The 21,098-nt window shown below is 28.0% G+C and overlaps 1 protein-coding gene across 1 annotated transcript in view; it reads right to left on the bottom strand.

Annotated features, from left to right (window-relative positions):
• Positions 1 to 6,038: 6,038 nt before the first annotated feature.
• LOC105208780 (uncharacterized) overlaps positions 6,039 to 21,098 on the bottom strand; it is a 29,765-nt gene continuing 14,705 nt past the window's right edge. The window contains exons 2-9 of the mRNA XM_054231397.1: positions 19,225 to 19,415; positions 18,475 to 18,558; positions 16,894 to 17,004; positions 16,424 to 16,661; positions 15,780 to 15,973; positions 13,350 to 13,539; positions 13,092 to 13,262; positions 6,039 to 7,728 (exon numbers count right to left, since the gene is read on the bottom strand). Coding sequence (XP_054087372.1) covers positions 7,373 to 7,728; positions 13,092 to 13,262; positions 13,350 to 13,539; positions 15,780 to 15,973; positions 16,424 to 16,661; positions 16,894 to 17,004; positions 18,475 to 18,558; positions 19,225 to 19,415 — 1,535 coding nt within the window. The 3' untranslated portion in view covers positions 6,039 to 7,372. The remainder of the gene's footprint in view (positions 7,729 to 13,091; positions 13,263 to 13,349; positions 13,540 to 15,779; positions 15,974 to 16,423; positions 16,662 to 16,893; positions 17,005 to 18,474; positions 18,559 to 19,224; positions 19,416 to 21,098) is intronic.

Here is a 21,098-nt window from a genome sequence, read left to right as displayed (position 1 = left end):
GTTAAACTGTATACAAAACAAGAAAAAACGTTAACTTCGGCTGTACCGAAGCTAATATACCCTTCACAGGTGCATTTCTTTTAGTAACTATGTGTTTAAGCAAATCTAAAGACGTAAGAAAAAGTAAGTAAAAAAAAGAAAACATTTTACTAATTTTTTTTAGCCGGGTTGTTTGCTAGAAACATTAAGGTTGTATAGTTAACCGATCTGAACAATTTCTTCGATGTCAATGTCAAATTTCGTGAAGATACCACGTCAAATGCGAAAATTTTCCATACAAGCCCTTGGACCCGATCGTTCGGTTTGTATGGCAGCTATATGCTATAGTGAACCGATCTGAACAATTTTTTCGGAGATTAAATTATTTCTATGAGCAATAACTCATACCAAATTTCGTGAAGATATGTAGTAAAATGGGGAAGTTTTCCAAACAAGCCATTGATTCCAATCGTTCGGTTTGTATTGCAGCTATATGCTATAGTGAACCGATCTGAACAATTTTTTCGGAGATTAAATTATTTCTATGAGCAATAACTCATACCAAATTTCGTGAAGATATGTAGTAAAATGGGGAAGTTTTCCATACAAGCCCTTGGATCCGATCGTTCAGTTTGTATGGCAGCTATATGCTATAGTGAACCGATCTGAACAATTTTTTCGGAGATTAAATTATTTCTATGAGCAATAACTCATACCAAATTTCGTGAAGATATGTAGTAAAATGGGGAAGTTTTCCAAACAACCCATTGATTCCAATCGTTCAGTTTGTATTGCAGCTATATGCTATAGTGAACCGATCTGAACAATTTTTTCGGAGATTAAATTATTTCTATGAGCAATAACTCATACCAAATTTCGTGAAGATATGTAGTAAAATGGGGAAGTTTTCCAAACAAGCCATTGATTCCAATCGTTCGGTTTGTATGGCAGCTATATGCTATAGTGAACCCATCTGAACAATTTTTTCGGAGATTAAATTATTTCTATGAGCAATAACTCACACCAAATTTCGTGAACATATGTAGTAAAATGCGGAAGTTTTCCATACAAGCCCTTGGATCCGATCGTTCAGTTTGTATGGCAGCTATATGCTATAGTGAACCGATCTGAACAATTTTTTCGGAGATTAAATTATTTCTATGAGCAATAACTCATACCAAATTTCGTGAAGATATGTAGTAAAATGGGGAAGTTTTCCAAACAAGCCATTGATTCCAATCGTTCGGTTTGTATGGCAGCTATATGCTATAGTGAACCCATCTGAACAATTTTTTCGGAGATTAAATTATTTCTATGAGCAATAACTCACACCAAATTTCGTGAACATATGTAGTAAAATGCGGAAGTTTTCCATACAAGCCCTTGGATCCGATCGTTCAGTTTGTATGGCAGCTATATGCTATAGTGAACCGATCTGAACAATTTTTTCGGAGATTAAATTATTTCTATGAGCAATAACTCATACCAAATTTCGTGAAGATATGTAGTAAAATGGGGAAGTTTTCCAAACAAGCCATTGATTCCAATCGTTCGGTTTGTATGGCAGCTATATGCTATAGTGAACCGATCTGAACAATTTTTTCGGAGATTAAATTATTTCTATGAGCAATAACTCATACCAAATTTCGTGAAGATATGTAGTAAAATGGGGAAGTTTTCCAAACAAGCCATTGATTCCAATCGTTCGGTTTGTATGGCAGCTATATGCTATAGTGAACCCATCTGAACAATTTTTTCGGAGATTAAATTATTTCTATGAGCAATAACTCACACCAAATTTCGTGAACATATGTAGTAAAATGCGGAAGTTTTCCATACAAGCCCTTGGATCCGATCGTTCAGTTTGTATGGCAGCTATATGCTATAGTGAACCGATCTGAACAATTTTTTCGGAGATTAAATTATTTCTATGAACAATAATTCACACCAAATTTCGTGAACATATGTAGTAAAATGGGGAAGTTTTCCATAAAAGCCCTTGATTCCGATCGTTCAGTTTGTATGGCAGCTATATGATATAGTGGTCCGATATCGGCAGTTCCGACAAATGAGCAGCTTCTTGAAGAGAGAATAACATCTGCAAAATTTCAAAACGATATCTTAAAAACTGAAGGACTAGTTCGTATATATACAGACAGACAGACGGACATGTCTAAATCGACTCAGTTCAACATACTGATCATTTATATATATACTTTATAGGGCCTCCGACGCTTCCTTCTGGGTGTTACAAACTTCGTGAAAAACTTAATATTACCCTGTTCAGGGTATAATAACCTAACTGCAATAGAAAGAGTCTCGATTTGTTTTTGTTGCATATTTATTATTTTTTACACGTCTTCGTCGCCACTTAATCATTTCATTTCATTTCTCGCTGTTGCGTTCAGTTTCCTGGTTTACGTTTTGTTGTTTTTTTAATATTAATGTGTTATATTAGTTGCATTTACTTAATTTTAATTAAAGTTTGAAGATTTTTTTATATTGAGTTTTTTTATTTGTTATTATTATATATCTTTATTACTATTTGTAATAATGCATATCGAAATCATACATACATACATATTTTAAATGTATTATTTTCATATTTTTAATATTTACTATTAAACGCTGCTGCTAATTTTTATTTAAATTAATGTATGTATTTTTATTATTATTTAACTAAACATGAGTCGCATTTTTTGTAATATGTTTTTTTTTTGCTGTTGTTTGTTTTTGTTTGACATTTTACAATTTTTGCAACTTTCGCTTGTGGTTACATACATATATATTCATGTCTGTCTGTATATGCATAATATGTATATATTAAAGTAATACATATGCATGTTTGTCGGATAATCCATTTAAATTTATTTATAAGTTGTAAATATATTTATATATATCTAACTTTAAATTTATTTTTTACGCTGTTCTAAGTATGTTTACGCCTGTTCTTGTGCTATTGGTGTTACAATTTTCAAAAGTTTCGACATTTTTGTATCATTTCTCTATAGAGTATGTATTTATATGCAAAATGCAACACTGTTTCAAGTAATACGTTGATAGTTGCTTGTTATGCAGTTAGTTTTATTTTCTTATTTTTTCTGATTTTAAGTTAAAGTAAACAAGTTGCTGTTGTAGCTGTTTAAGTAGTAACAGTGCTTTTTCATTTTTTTTTATTTTTGCGTATTAATTATATATTCATTGTACAAAGCGAAATGTAAAAAAGAAATATTACTAAAATGATGAAAATTTGCTTTAGAAATAGTACAAAATAAAAATGGTTGATTAGAGATGTGAAATTGTAATCGTATGTCAACGCGGTTCGATTTTTTTTAATATTCATTGTGTTCTTTAACGGATGGCATCGTAATTATACATACGTACAAATATTATGTTTGCTACATATTTCAAAATTTTGGAATTTGAACTATTTTTATCATTTTCAAAACTTTAGAGAAAATAAATAACCATTTATAAGCCAAAAATGTACTAAATACGCACTAATTCAGAGAGCGGATGTAGCGAACGTAGCATCTAAATTGAAGCGATTTTACACGCACTATGTTTAACAGATTTTTGTATAAGACGCCACTAATTTGAAAATTTTTTTACATTTTCGTTATATTTTAATTTTTAATAATTCAATATTACTGCGCAGTGCAGCTTCATAAAAAAAATAATTATATTTATTTTGAATATTTTTACAGAAAAAATTTTAGAAAATAATATTTATTATGCAAAAAAAAAATAATAAAAAATAAAAAAAAATTAAAAAAAGAGTATAAAAAAATATAAAAATATAAGAAACTATGCAACACTGTGTTAAAAAGTAAGTTATTGACATTATTTAAGCACAATTTTCAATTGAACCAGCCACTTGAAAGCAGTGCTTCTGCGAAAAGATAATCAGCATTTTATAGTACAAATATTTTATTTATATTTTTTTACCGCTTTACTTTTTTTTGTTATAAACTAAGCTATGTTTTTGTTTTATATCTGTACTTCTTTTAGATTACAATTTAATTAAATGTATGCATTTCTATGATTGTTTTTTACAGCTAAACAACAGTTAAAGAATTTAAATATATTTTCTCTACTATTTTATTTACTGTTTTTAATGCTATTTATTTTATTTTAGTTTTATAAAGTTATATTTGAATTTTTTTTTTTATAAATTTATATTTTAATTATTTAAATTTATATTTATTTATCATTTATAAGCATGCTTGCAAGTACATACTTTTGTTTTTAAGTAGAAACTAGCGAAATTAACGCCGCCGTGCGGTTGAGTATTTGTGCTCTTAAATTTTTACGAAGATTAGTATTTTCAATTCATATTATTGTTTTTTCATTATTATACAATTGTAGTTATTAAAAGTGAAAATAAGTTTCTTTAAGCTTTGTTATATCACATAAGCGTGAACTATTATTGTTTAGAATATTTTTTTTTGCTTTTTCAAAAATGCTTGCCTTTGCACAGAAGGCCTAATTGTCGAAACTAAAGCTCTTCTAAAATGTTGTATATATATATTTTTTTAATTTTAACTGAACAAATTTTAATATTGAATATAACGCGTTCATTTATAACCTCTGTATGCGCTAGCTGTCAAAAAAGTTGGTTTGAACTTTGCAGCAAACTTTATAAGCTCAAAAGCTTGCATTAAAGTTTACAAAATACTTGCAATACAGTAAAAAAAGATAAATACAGGTATGTAAATAAAAATAATAAAAAAATTTATAATAATAATTAATAATAATAATAAAAATAGAATTAGTTTTTTAGATTTGTATTTGAATATTTATTCAAATCACAAATTTGCTTACTAACTTGAAATAATTTTAGTCGCCTTATGCGCTAAAGACCACTCAAGGTTTAGTTGTTTATTATTTTCCTCGTGACGTTGTTGTAAAACGTGTTTAAACTGCCAGTTTCAACAATTAATTTATGAAATAACGTTTTTTATTTATTTTATTTTTATTTACGAAAATGAGTTTATATAAAAATCTTAGTAGAATTTTTGGTTTAATTAGTTAATTTTTTTTATACGCCAATTTATATTTAATTTAATTTAATTTTTTATTATTTATATAATTTTTTTTTATATTATTAATTTATGTTATATTTTAACTATTTCGTATTTTCAAATAATTTTTTGTTTATACACCAAACCACCAACGCAGTCAAACCAACGCCAATATTATTGTTGTGACAACTAAGCTTTTAACTTTATTTTGTAAATTAAACATACGTGTGTGTTAAATGTTTATTAATTATATTTATTTATTTGTTTTTATTTTTTTTTGTTGTTGCATTTTGTTTTTCAATTGTATTTAGAAATAAAATTAAACATGACCGTATAGACTTAACGACTTAAATGTTTGTTTACATGTAGCATAGCATACATATATATACATACAGTTACATAAATAATAATAATAATAAGAATAAGAATAAGAATATTTATTAATATAATCATAATAAAAACGGCATACTAATATATGTATTTATGAATTAGTTTAATTGCATTTAATTATTTATTTTAAAGTATATAAAGAACGCCATACACATAAGAAATGAAACACGAAAAAAAAACTTACCGCGTCGTGTAATCTCCCCCATTTGTTTGTTTCTTGTTTCTTCTTTACTATTTAGTATATATATGTACTTCCATATTTTGCTTAGTTAGTAATTAAATTTAAACTCCTGCGCCTGCTTGCTGCTTGCTATGTTGCATGTGTAGCTAAATTAGTACTTTTGTTTTTGTAAATTTTGTTTTTTTTTTTTTGCTAAATTCACTTGAAGTTCTAAAACAAATTTTTGCGAAAATCAAATTTTTAGTCTGCACACTGCCGCCAATTTACGCTATGCTACGCCACTTTGCGTTTGCATGAAGCTTTAAAGCTTTTGTTGCCGGCCAATGCATAAAGTTCTGTCTAAATGGCCGCAATGCATAAAATCGAAATGCGTTTAAATCGAAATGCATTTAAAAAGCATAAAATAGTCAAAATGTGGCTTTACAAGGCGTTTGCAATGCCGAGTTGCGTTTGACAGACTTGAATTTGTTTAGCTTTTTCTGTGTTTCTTGTTGTCATTGCATAGCGTTGCCAAACATGCTGGTTTTTTTTTCTTTTCTTTGAAGCGCATTTGATTGATTGCATTTTTTGTTTGTTTTTTTTTTTCTGCTGCTTTTACTTAAGTGTTATGTTAGTTTTTGTTTTGCTCTTTTTTCTTATGTGTGTTTTAATTTAATTATCTTTGTAAATGGTTTTCTGTTGATTTTAGCTAATAAAGTTTTTTTTATAGTTAAATCTGCTTTCAGTTATACAGTTACAGTTTTTTTTTTATATTTTTGTTTGCTTACAGTAGTGCAAAGTGCGACAAAATCGTGTCTAGATTTTACTTTTTTCTTCCTTTTCCTACACTCTTTCTACCAACTTACAGTTTTTTGTGTGATTTTTAAATTATTTATTAATATTTTTTTGTTAAATTATTATTTTTTGATTACATTTCCTTTTACCACTAACTGCTAATGCTTGCTGCTGTTTTACTATGTACTATGTGTCACACATATACCGAAACTGTTTGTATTCTTGAACTATGCGCTACTTATTTATTTATATCTGCGCCTTAACCAGCCCACTATGCATTCTCAATCAACATCGGCGACATTTTTAGTCAATAGCTATACAACTCAAATGTGTGACCTTTCATTTATCATATTATTATTATTTAAACTAATTTTTTTTTCTTATTAATGTTTTTAATTTTTTTTTTAATAATCAATTATATATAGTATTTTCATTTAAATGTTATTATATTTTTTGCTTTTGTTACTTTCATATGATTTTTTTTTAGTTGCATATTAATATTAAATTGTTTAGTGTTCTGCTGTTTTGCTTATACTCCTCTCTTAACGTTTACGGTTTTATATGCGCCGCTATACGTCTACTAACTGCCTGCACTGCACTGTACGTACTGCTTGCTAACTATGCTTTTCTGCTAAGAATTAAAGTAATCGTAACATTGAAAATCAAATTCACACTTTGCTTTGCTGTGTTTCCTATTTTCTTTGTTTGTTGTTATTTTTTAATTTTTAATTATTCTTTTTAATAATTATGTATTATTATATAAGATATAATTAATTTTATTTTATTTTTTTTTTTTGTTTTTTTTTAAGGTTTTCCATTCTATACTTTCTGTTTTTGCTTTCTGTACTCATACTATTTGTTTGTTTTTTTTTTCTCTATGTATGTATATATATTTTTAGCATTATTTATTTTATTTTTAAATGTTTCTCTTTTTATTTTAGCTTTTATATATATTTTTTATTATTTAAATTTAATTATTCTTATTAGAATTAATAGGCCCTCCATTCACTTCGTTTGCAGCTCGCTAACCCATTGTCGTCGCTGTCTGTTGCGGTTGTGTGCCATTGCCGCCGCCGCCGCCGCTATTATTGCTGCCGCCACTGCCACCGCCATTACCATTGCCGCCACCGCCGCCGCCGCTTGAAATCGATGTGGCATCGCCCGCACCGGCAGCTGACGCACCGCCAGCAGACGCTTGCTGTTGGTTGCCACCATTGCTGCTGTTGTTGGCCGCATCGCCGCCGCTCGATTGCGCTGCTTGTGCCGCTGTAGGCGCACCGCTGCTTGCCGCAGCAGCTGAGGCGCTGGACGATGGATTGGCCACAGTTGCGTTGCCGCCGCCGCCACTGCTGGTCGTAGCCGATGCGCTCGATTGTGTGCCTACACGCCGCCAAATTCCGGTTGGACAAAAGTTGTGTAGGTGACATAAATGTGATGTGTGCACGGTGATGCGGTGATGTGGTGAAGTAGTCACATGTGTACAGTTGTTGTTGTTGGTGAAATGCAGGAGGGGTAGGAGAAGAATAATAATAACGTACATTTGATTAGTAAATTTGACATTTCTTGGCCTGCATATGGCAGTTGAGGGTGTATGTGTTGGAAAGAGTGTGTAAGAAATGGCATACTTTTTTGAAATATTCAAATTGACATTTCGTTAATTGTTAATTTTTTGCATTAAATAAAAAAATACAAATTAAATGTAATTGATATTATTTTACAACAAAAATGTTAATAAATTACATGCGACACTGAAATAGCGGCCAACGAAGAATCGTTGGCAGTTACTATTTTTTTTTAATTCACATTAATGTTAGGTGCTACAAAGAAAATTATAACAAATTATTTATATTCTTTGCTTTTTTAAATATACAAAAATAAATTGTGCTGAAAATTGTTGTGGATTTTTTACTTCTAAACACCCTAGCAATGTTGCTGTGATATATTTTTTTATGAAAGGGATTTGAGTATTTTTAATTTTAAGTGAAATATATTACTTGTAATTTATTAAAAAAATTTGAAATTAAAAAAAAAATAATTTTTTTATTATATTATTATTTTTTTTATTAATTTATCCATGATTTTAAAATCTTTTAAATTTTTCAGAAATATTTTTTTTTTAATTTTCAAGAATAGGAGGATTAGTGATGTTTTCGTTGTAATGTAACTTATTTAATATTATTGGGATTGTTTTTTTTATAATTTTTACATATTTTTGTTTTTGTATTTTAATTTAATTTTTATGTAATTTTTTTATTTTTTAATTTAATTATGTAATTCTATATTTTTCAAATAAAATTTTTAGGTAATTTTATATTTTTTTTTAATTTTTTCAAAATTAATTATTATGTAATTTTATAATTTTTTTATATTTTTTTAAATTTAATTTTAATTAAATTTTCTATTTTTTTATATAATTTTGATTTAATTTTCTAATGCTTTAAAGTAATTTTTATCTAATTTTTTTTAATTTAATTATTATGTAATATTATATTTTTTAAGTCAATTTTTTATAATTTTCTATTTTTTTATGTATTTTTGTTATTTTATTAAATTTTTAATAGTTAAAATTTTTAACTTGATTTAATAGTTCAAATTTTACATTAATTGAAAATTGTTAATTTTTTTAATTATAAAATTGTTTTCTTTAATTTTTTAAATTATTAAATTTATTTAATCGCTTTATTTAAACCAAATTAACCAATAAGAAATTTTAATTTTATATATTTCTTCATATTTTTTTGGAATTCATAATGATTTAATAAAGTTATTTAAATTTAAAATTTATTGGAACTTGTTTATTATTTTGTTGTTAAATTTATTAAATTATTTTATATATTTCTTCAAATTGTTTTAGACGTTTTAGTGACATTTGGCAACCATCTACTTTATCTACAACATAAAATAAAATAAAAATTGCAAATATTTGTAAAAATTTCTATGATAGCTGTAGAAAATACAAAAAAAAAAACTGTAAAAACTGTTGACTAACGGTAAAAACTACTGATACTCAAATTTTCACTAAAAATGTCTACAATACTGCTAACTAAAAGCGGAGCATAGAATGGAGGAATAGCACAAAAATAACGATAAGTACAAAACTACAACTACACTACAACAACAAAATAGTCAGAAAAAACCCAAATGCCATCTTTTTTAATATAATATTTTTGTTTTTATTTTTTTTCACTTGTTTTTAATTTTTCATATATTTTTGTCGTTTGTTCATTAGAAATAATAATTATTATAAATTTAATTCTCTATTTTTAAAGCAATTATTTTTTTGTTTTTGTTTTCTTTTAAAAGTATATTGTATTTAACAATTAATTCCACGCTATAGATTTTCTTTTGTTTTTTTGATTTACAACATGGTTTGACTTAATTTGCATTAAAAAATTAAATTAAATTAAAATAAGGCAAATAAGGCAAACGAAAAAAAAACTATGTTTACATTTCTTTCTTCTTTTATATAAAACTAGCTTCTTCGTTTCATGCAAATATGTTTACATAATATAATTAATTATTTTTTGTTTTGTTTTGTTTTGTTAAATAAAATAGTGTGCTTATGAGTGGTTTAGGTTATAATAGTAAAGTGTTGATTAAAAACAAATATTTTTTTGAAATGTCTGCTTTAGTGAAAAAGCGCATAGTGACGCGTGCTGACACTCGAAACTTGAGCACGCACTTTAAAACACAAGATTTACGCGCTTAAGTCTTTTATTATAATATGTTATAGCCTTTTCACACAACCAATTTAATTGCTCAATTAAAATTTTGATTGAGAAACCAGTTTTCAATTAAAAATTAATGTATATTTTTATTTGTATGGTAAATCGATCTAAATCAACGTTTTAATCGAGCAAAGTCCGGTTAATTGATCAATGAGCTCCTGTGTGAAAAGGCGATTAAGCTGCTGCGTGTCTCATTATGAGTGTTTTCACTTTACATTGACAACTATGAAGTGTTGAAATATTTTATAATTTTTTGCAATATTTTCTATGCTTTATTGCCGGCGCCGCGGTCCACATCAGTGCATCAGTCAGCGGTTTGCTCATTCTCCAGGTGTTCCAAGTTTTAGACTTCTCGCTCCTGTTTGGTGACCAAGTGCGTTCCCCTCAGCTTTTTTTCCACTACAAACGCGGCGCATAAGTCAAAACTTACGCTTTTGAGTTAAATTTTTTAATTGACAAAATTTGAAAAACTACCAAAAATGTACCACCGACCGCTAAGTGAGTGAGTGTTGTGCAATAGTTCATAAATTAACGAAAAAGTAATATTTTTTTTTATTTTTTTCCTTTCTTATATGATTTCTTTTCGCTTTTGGTGAAAAAAAATATTGCAGCGCAAATTGTAAAAGTTTAAAATCGTATACAAAACGGAAAAAGCAGTTTAAAAAAATCAACTACAAATTTAATGCAAATTTTTTACATAAAATTATGAATATATGTATGTATATATAATTGGTTTAGGGTTTTGCTTCTTTTAACCGGAAGTACTGCTTGCTCTTGTTTCTAATTTGCGCGCCGTACTTTTACTTTCGCTGCTGGTGCTTATTTTTGTTTTTGTGTTTTTTTCGCTTTAAGAAATAGTTGCCTGCTTGTGCCGCTTTCTGCTGCTACGTCTTATGCTTCTAAGTTGCAATTTTGCTTGCTTACAGTGCTTCTCTTATAATTACATATATATTTTTGCAGAAATTTTGCTTTAATTAATTTTATATTTTTTGCTTCTTTTTACTATATATATATAAATATATTATATATGTATATTTAGTTTGATATAGTGATTGTGCTTGCTTTCTTTGCTATTTCTTTTTGCTTTTGCTTTTGATTTATTTATTGTTTATTTTTGCTTCTTCTCTATGTTATTATCATAGGTACAATTTTATGTTTTTATTTTTTTTGTAATATTGTTTTAAAGAAATCTTGTTTGTTTTTTTATATTCTTTTATTATTATAACATAACGTAAGAAAGAACTATGCCACTATGAATCTGTAAAAAAATAAAAATATACAAACATATATATATTTTCAGATAAAATAAAGAAAGGGAAAGGAGAATATAAACACAAAAGCAGAAATTTTACTCTAACTTAGCGAATGAGTAAATTAAGAAAACTAAAACTAGTCGAAATGAGGACAACACATGCCAAATACACACAGAAAGCAACAAATAAGAATGTTTGAAATAAAAATAAAAAAAAAAAATATAATAATAATAATTAAAAAAATATAAAAAAAATTATTAAAAAAATATCAACAATAAAAAAAACAAATTTATAATGAAAATTAAATAAAAATATATAAAAAACTTAAAATAAAAAATTAAAAAAAATATATAAAAAACTTAAAATAAAAAATTAAAAAAAAAATATAAAATAAAATGAAATATTAAAAAAAAAATAAAAATAATAATGATAATAAAATTAAATAAAGAAAAAATGTCTCAACTTGAAAAGCATTACACTTAATAGCCTATTCGCACAGCCAAATTAATTGATCCATTAAAATTATAATTGAGAAACCAGTTTTTGCACTTGGCACTGCCGGCCTACTCAATAATCGATCAGCTGTTATACAATTTTGTTTTTGTTCTTCATAAGAAGTTGGTATGTTTCATCAGCTGTTTGCTTTTTTATCAATAACTACATATGTAATTATAAATGCTCGCAGAGTTGCATTTCATTTTCAACTCGATTAAAATTCAATTAAAAATTAATGTAGAAAAATAAGATTTTTATTTTGTATGGTAAATCGATCTAAATCAACGCTTTAATTGAGTAAAGGCCGGCTAATAGATCAATTAGCTCTTGTGCGAAAAGGCTATAAGACGGTGAACGAAAAAATCTTCGAAAATTAAACTACATTAAAATAAATTGAGGTAATTAAAAATAAAGGCAAAAAATTAAATTTGTGAAACACAAGATATTTATACTGGAAAAACAAAATACAGTTGCCAAATACTACAGACTATTTTAAGCAAAAAATTTCAAACACTGTGAACACTAATACAATTAAAAATAGGCAATTGAAAAGGAAAATTTTGTTATGTAAAATTTAAATTGAAAACTCAAGTGTCTGTAGACAAATAATAAAAAAAAGTATAAAAAAAATATTACCTCATTGCTGCATAAGAGAAATAATAAAATAAAATATTGCGAAAAGCATGTAGAAATAATAGTAATAAAAATAATGAAATGCTAAATTGGAAATAAATATTTTAAATAAAAAAATTTAGCAAAAATAAATAAATAATAATAATATAAAAAAATATTAAAATAAAAAAATTTGAGTTAAAAAAAATGTAAGTAATATAAAAAAAAAAAATAAAAATGTTTAGTTACATATTTTCCGTGACTTGTGTTTATAAATGATGGCAATTAAAAAAATAATTCTATAGTTATAATTTGAAACCAGAAAAACCAAAACCGTTAGGAATTACTACAAAACGTTGTTACTGTTCTTGGCCTTTTCTTAATATTTTCTTCAAAATCAACGCCGAAGCATGCAAATGTGCGCTTATTTGGAATTTGTCGTGTTGCATATACAATTGAATAAAGCCACAACACAGAACAAGTGTAGATGATATAACAGTTATAACAATTTACATAAAACCATTAAAAATTAACAATTAACAATGTCCTTTATGCAATTTGTATTCCAAATCTATGCATTTTCTTTTGTCATTTTCTATATTTTTTATGTTTGTGTTCTGAATTTTCATAGTTTCAAAATAGAGTAGGTACTAACCTGAAGTTGCTTGGGAAGTTGCGCCGCCTGGCGTACCGGCGCCACTTGACGGATTTGATGCGGAGCCAGAAGCACCTTCGCCACCAGCACCGGCGACCGGTCGACCTGCGCTGTTATTTTGCAGATGTTTTGGCAACAATTGTGGGATTAAGCTTGGCTGTATCGCTAGTTCTGTAGAAAAAGCGGTAAAAAATATATTTAAAAATCATGATTGAGAATTGAATATTTTTTCAACTAATTTTTTGTCTACACACTTACCATGCTCTGTGAAATTGAATAATGGCGGCATAGGCCGTCCATTGGGCAATGTGGTGTTGCCCTCTTGACGCAGTTCATCGAAGAATGGATGTGCGCACGCCTTTAGTGGCGTTATACGTGCACTGGGCGTGTACTCGAGCAGTTGTGATACCAAATTGATAGCTTCTGTCGGAGTGCGTATACGGAAAACCTGTGGAAAATTATAAAATTATGTTAATATTAAAAATCATTCGTTTTTTTTTATTTTAAAAATTTTCTTTAAAAATAACTATACAAAATTAGGTAAGAACGAAGGAACGCAGTTTATATTAAAACATGGTTTGGAAAACAGGGCAAACGCTTTCGATAATCCAATAAAACAAACTGGATTGTAAGCTTTAACAACTTTGTACAACTATAAAAAAATATATATTTTGACTGAAAAGTGCTTTTAGAAATGTTTGATTAAAATTTTGTAGAGATTTTAAGCGGTAAGGGTTTCATGAAATGTATTCATGGTGACAATTTTTGTTTTTATGCGCCTAAAAATATGACACGTATAATTATAATTTTTAAATTAATAATTAATTTTTTTTATATTTTTAAATCTTTTTTATATTTTTTATTATTTTTTAATTTTTTTAATATTTATAATTATTTTAAATGTTTTTTTTTGAGTTATTTTTTTCTTTTTTACGAGGCCTAGTCTATTTTTACGAAATACATCCATAAATATTTAAGGCATAAAAAGGGTAAATAAACAAAAACTATAATATTTTCATTTCCTGCCATATTATGACCGTGGCACTTATGGATTGGAAGCCTTGAATATCAAAAAACATTATAGGCGGGTCAGAGTAATGCAAGTTTAACGTTTGCGCAAAACTCTTGAAGGACAATGAGTGAAACTGTAGCTTCAGATACTCGTATGTATAAAAAAAAAAACAAATAAGTGAGGTTAAGTTAAACAAAACAAGTAGTAAATTAATTAAGTATGCAAATATTTGTAATGTATTTACAGCAATATTTCCCCCACATGACACTCACGCACTTGAGGATATGCTAGGGTCAGCAGGTGTAACGGAACGGTGAAATGTAGGCGAGCTGCTGGCTTGTATGTGGATTAATGCAGTGTGAGAGCCGATATTGTAGAAGCAACGCGTAGTATGCGCACGCACACACGCATACACATACCAAACCAATTCAATGTATAATTAATACAATTGCTTTCAAAGCGGACGGATACATTTAAAAAAAAAATGTTCGTATTTCATTTTCAAGTCAAAAGGAAAATCAAATTTAACAAGTAAACACAGCCAATCGATAGTTATTTTTATAAAGTTAGCGTATAGTCAGTGTCATCAGGCAGCCAATTCAGTAGTAGTCAAAACAATACATTTCACAAGTGTATGAAAAGTTAAGTTAAGTTAAGGTAAATATTTAAATCGATACCGACAGTTAGAGGAGGTTTGTAAGTAAGCCGCGCTAATTTGTTTTTGTTCGGTTTCTTAATTTATTTGTTGCTTTTGCTTTGAACTTATCTGCAAAGTACTTGTATGTATATGCATACTGCAATATACTTTTCTTATATATTTTTGCATTGTTTTTGTAATTTTAGTTTTTTTTGCTTGCTTGTATGTTAACTTTAAAATTTTGTTTATTGTTGTTACATATATGTTGGCGTGTACGTTCGATTTTTGGTAATTTTTTTTTGCTTACTCTCCAACGTTGCTTCTGGTTTAGGGCGCTTGAAAATTGGCTACGTTCAAGTAGTGACTGCAAATAGTTCACACTTCAGTTAAACACAAATACAAATACAAATAGTTGTATACAAATAGAAAATTTGAAGGCGAAGAAAAATAATGGAATATAACAAAATTTCCTAACTAGAGCGCAAATAGACAAATGGCATATGGAGTATGGATGGGCAAACACTATAGCAATAAAGAGGGAGAGAGAGAGAGACTGTGAAAAAATAAATTTCAAATAAAATTGTGAGTGGGTGATCTGTGGGTGGTGCGTTGCTTGGTGTTTGGTGAAGGATGGCGTAGTATAGTATATAACATGATATTAGCGAAAGTCTAAAAGTAAAGACACTATTTTTTTTTTAATTTTTTTGACTAACAATGAAATGTATGTACAAGGCAACAATTGAATATAAAGGCTACACTAAATGAAATCAATAAATACTTTAACTGCTAAACTAATAATAAAACTCGATAAATCGCACAAAATTCACCGTTAACTAACATTTGCCGAAATGATTGCATGCTTTGAATTTCTGCAAAACTTTCTATTTCTCTATAAAATCAAACACTACTTAATAATAATTCTATAACTACGGAGCAAAAGTTATCGATTTTCGATTACATTGAGTATTGAACAACTAACTGCTTAGAATATTTTCACTTATTATATTAAAATAATTTATGTGTTTTGCATTGCACTTACTTTCTGCCATGGATGACTCTTAATTTGTGGAAATTTGAATTCCGTGTAATTTGGATTCATTTCGCGTATTTGTTCTCGTGTCGGTGTGCCCAAAACTTTGATGACCTCAACCAATTGATCAACACCAGAATCGCCGGGGAAAATTGGTTGGCCGAGTAGTAATTCAGCTAATACACAGCCGGCGCTCCACACATCTAGAAAATATATAAAAAATTGTGTTAAAAAATATATAAAATAAAATTTAATTTCTCATACAGTTGAACTTCCCTAATAGCCTTTTCACACGGCCAAATTAATTGAACAATTAAAATTATGATTGAGAAACCAGTTTTTCAATTAAAAATAAAAGTAATTTTTTTTATTTTGTATGGTAAATCGATCTAAATCAGCGTTTTAATCGAGCAGAGGCCGTTTAATTGATCAATTGGCTTCTGTGTGAAAAGGGTATAACTCGAATCACCATAATCCACAGAAAATTCCGAGTTACGGCAGGTAATTTGTATGAAATTTTACTTCTATTGCCAATTCAAGAGTGCGAATTATGGAGAACTTCGATTTATTGAAGTACGAGTTATGGAAGTTCAATTTCATTTTGCATATTTTTAATATATTACATATAATATTTAATTCTTTTTGCCACCTACCAATTTTTGTAGTGTAATTAATGGCGCCAAATATTAATTCCGGTGCACGATAATACCGCGAGCAAATATATGATACATTCGGTTCGCCGTGTAATAGTTGCTTGGCGCTGCCAAAATCGCATAATTTCAGCACAGCCGTCTCTGGATCCAAAAGTAAATTTTGCGGTTTGATATCACGATGACAGATACCCAATGAGTGGATGTAGGCCAAACTTCTGAATAGCTGATACATATAGAGCTGGTGGGTGGTGAAATAATTAAGGAGAAAGCGTTAAATATTAATATTTTTCATAAAATTTTTTTTCTTTTAATTAAGAACTTTTTAGGTTAAGCTAAAGTAAAAAAAAATGTTTTTATTTAAGATATTTAGTTTTAGCTACAATAAAAAAAATAAATTTGATTTTATTAAAATAAATGTACTGTTATCAAGAAATAACTGTTAAAAATACAAAATTAATATTTTTACTCACCCGTATAAAATTAATTGGTATCGTTTGCTTAGTTTTGGCATATTGACGTGCCACTTTGTATACGGTTTCTGGTATATATTCGAGAACTAAATTCAAAAATACCTCATCACGCTGTGGTAAAACAAGAAAAGACGGGAACAAATGAGATTATTAAATAACTGTTTGATAAACAAATGCAGAACAGTCACAGAATTAGTGCACATTTAGCAACTGGCGTATGGAAAAAAACGATTGATAAAAACGAAAACAATTTTGAATTAGTAAAGGCAATGAAAATATTAGGGGGGAGTATGTGTGATAATTTTCGCATATTATTACGACGTGGTGTAGTAGCTGGCAATTACTACTGAATTTTATGTATATTTACATTTTGAAATTTTAAATTTATTTTCCACATTTTTTTTTTTTTGGTTTTTATTTTTGAGCGACGCGAGCAGTAAGTTAATTATCATGTATGGGGAGCGTAGTTGAAAAATTTGCAAGCAGTGTGTATTTGTATATACAATGCAGTTGGTAAAATCGACTTTCGTTTTGCAATACTGCAACAAGCTTTTACAGTAGTTTAGCAGTAAATTAAAGAATTTTTGAGTTAGCACTAACAAATCAAATGTCGTGATGACATGAGTTATTTGCTTTCTTTGTTATTATATTTTTTTGTGGCGGCAGTCGTCGTAGCTGCTTTTTTTCTTGTTTGAGAGTAACTTTTGTTTGGTAATAGATATTTTTTTGTTTGTTTTCTTATCGATGAGATGATTAACTAAGATATTTGATATTTTACATATTTGTTTGATTCATTTTTGTTTTTTGGTTTTTTGCATGTAACACTTTCTAGCTACCTGCGGTTTAAGGACACTGGCGAAGATGCCAATATCGATCGGGAATTCGGCTAACTGCATTTGTTAGGTTTGTTTTAGGTTTTGTTTTAGAGTTGTATTGGAAGGTTGTAAACAATTTTTTTGTTTGAATTTGCGCGTACAAAAATTTGCGAAATATATTTGTAAATTTTATTTTTGCGCGCGATTCAATTGTTTTACGAAATGCATTTTTTTGGGTTGCGTTTTTGTAAGCGCAGTTTATAGTTGTACATATAATTATAAATATAAAAAAAGAATTTATATATTAGTTTTTAAACTTAAAATATTGATTTGATAGGCATGTGGTTGTTTTCGTGGCATATTGTATGAAATAATTGCGAAAGGAAACGAAAGTAAGAAAGAACAACGGCGAATGTGATGATAAGTGCGCAGTAATGTTGACCACACAAAGGTGAATTTATAGAGGTTGTTGTTGTTATATCGAAACATGTACGAGTTTGAATTGTTAAAGTAAAAACACACATCAATTGACATATTTCCATTTGCTTGTAGTGTTGTTAGCTGCTGGACATAGCAGTTCCGAGTGGTATAGTGATAAATCGGTGCGATTGTTAAACTTTAGAGCACATTTTATGTAAATGTTTATTAAATATATTTATTAATGTGTAGTTGTTGTAGTTGTTAGTAGTGGCGCATGTGTGCGTACATTTGTTAATGAAAATTGGAAGTGAAACATTTTTTAATATTTTAATTTAAAGATACTCACCTTTTCACCACTCGAATAGAAAAAATACAAAAGTTTTACAATGTTACAATGCTCCAGTTTACGCATAATTTGCAATTCACGATTCTGCGGGAAAGAAGAGAAAATTACAGCAATTAATAAGTTTATAAGAAATTATTAAGTGTAAAATTTTTATAAAATGAAATAAAATAATTTTTTTTATAAAATAAAAGAAAATAATTATTTTTTAAATAAAATAAAATATATAGTTTTTTGAATAATTTTTTTTTGTAATAAAATAAAATATTTTTTTTTTTTTAAATAAACTACAATATTTTTTTATAAAATAATTATATAATATTTTTTGGTTTTTAAAATAAAATGCAGTGTTTTATATAGAATGAAATAATTTTGTTTTTGTAAAATAAAATTTTATAAAACAAAATATAATATATTTTTTTTTGTAAAATAAAATAAAACATTTTTTTTTATATAATAAAATATTTGTTTTTAATAAAATAAAATATTTTTTTTTAATAAAATATTGTTTTCAATAAAATAAAATTATTTTTTTTTATAAAATTATTTTTTTTTTAAATACAATAAAATATATTTTTTTTAATAAAATAAAATATTTTTATTTTTAATAAAATAATATTTTTATTTTTCAATAATAAAATATAATAGTTTTTTTAACAAAATAGAATAAAATAAAATTAATTTTTTTATAAAATAAAATAAACTTATTACAAAAAGTAGGTTAATTTTAATATTTTTTGCATAAATTCTCACCTTAAATCGTCTGTCTTGTAAAACTTTCTTGATAGCTACCAGCTCGCCGGTATCGCATAACTTCGCTTGAAAGACCACACCAAAGCTGCCATTGCCGATCACCTTGGTATCTGTGTAGGAAACTTCTTGCACACGGTCAGTACCTTGGCCAGGTGTGGCAACGACTGTTGTAATCTTGGAACCATCTCTGCCTGAAGATTGGAAAAATAAAAAAATATGTTAAAAATATGGTTTTGACAATAGGTGGCACAACACAATACATATATAAATTTACAATTAAATAAAAATTAAAGGAAATAAGGCACAAGTTTAGATAATAAGTAAAAACTAATTTTGATTATGCAAATGTTTGGCAAATATTTTTATTGATTTTCGTTTGTTGTTGTTTTTTGTAAATATTTATACTAATTTTACATTATTTAAATTTATTTGAAGCACCTAAATCTACATATACATATATTTCATAAAACACATATGAGCTGATGCGGACTTGAGTTGAGTATAAAACACACTCTTTACAATTACCTATCGTCTCCCAGGCACCTTCCAGTTTTTCTTTCGTTGGATCGATTTCTTTGGGTATAGAATTCGCTACACTATGTTCGGGCCAGAGACCATTTAATTTACCAATCAGTTGGCGCATACCTTAATCCGCACGAAGGCATTCATAGAAGAAGTAAGTGTTGCAGTTGAGAGGAACAAAGTTTAAGAAATTGCGAATGTGTAAGTTGAAAAGAAATGGTCATTGATTACAAATTCTTTGTATTTATTTCTGTTGTGTATATATTTTTCGCATTATTTATGGTTTTACGAGCGAGCAGCGCAAAAAATATGAGGCGTTTTTACGCAACTGGTTATCAGCAATAATAATAACTTTTTCTCTTATTTTTCATGAACTAATTTGGTTGCCAAGTGAAAATTGGAGCGTTGCTAAAAACAAAGTCATAAACACATTTACTAGTAATAGCAAGGGAATAAAAAAAAAGAATATAAAAATAACATCATATTTCCTTTGTTAATTGGCTGCTTTTAGCAAACCAAGGCAGTAAATAGCATTATAAAAAATGAAAAATAAAGGTTATAATAAATCTACACTTGTGCAATTCAGGCTTTGTTTTTGTTGCTATTTACGTGTAGTGGTATGCTTATCGCTACAATTATTACTTATTGTCATTTTAGACCGTTTTCACACAGGCAATTTTTGTCGCGGCAATTCTTAGTTTTATAGGAGAGGGGGCGACGAAGAGACGAGAATTTCTCTCTCTCTCGCTTCCCTTGGTCGCCCCCTCTCCTATAAAACTAAGAATTGCCGCGACAAAAATTGCCCGTGTGAAAACGGTCTTATTGTACACATTTTTGGTTTTCATTTTGTTTAAATACAAAATACGTTTGTGTCTGTGTGTGTCAATGGAAATCTCACAAGATTAAGTCGCCTGATAAACACACCGAGTACACCTTTGTATGACAAATAAACGCTATTTGCATGAGTTATCATTTGTTTACATTTCAGCAACAGCACCAACAATAATCCCGCCGAGTTGCATGTAATAAAAGTAAGAAAATCTAAATTTGCCACTATCGCACGACAAAAGCTTTAACCGCCTTTGTATACTCAGTGTCTTAAAAGTGTTAATAAAAGAATTTAATTTCGCCTTGCTGAGAGCACACACTGAACAAATACGAGTACAATAAACTAATTTTGGAACACGAGTAAACATAACTTTCAAGTTGTATAAATTTCAATAAGATGTTGTGTAAGGTAGATGTAAAGAAGAAGCACCAATGACGTAAAGCATGAAAGCACGAGTGCGCAGTTGACAGTTTAACAATAACTAAATAACTCAAATAATAAATAAAAACAAAAAAATACTAGA

This window comes from Zeugodacus cucurbitae, chromosome 5 (assembly GCF_028554725.1).
Source record: "Zeugodacus cucurbitae isolate PBARC_wt_2022May chromosome 5, idZeuCucr1.2, whole genome shotgun sequence".
Taxonomy (NCBI): domain Eukaryota; kingdom Metazoa; phylum Arthropoda; class Insecta; order Diptera; family Tephritidae; genus Zeugodacus; species Zeugodacus cucurbitae.
Note: the sequence above shows the minus strand (reverse complement) of the source record. Positions and strands in the feature narration are given on the sequence as shown.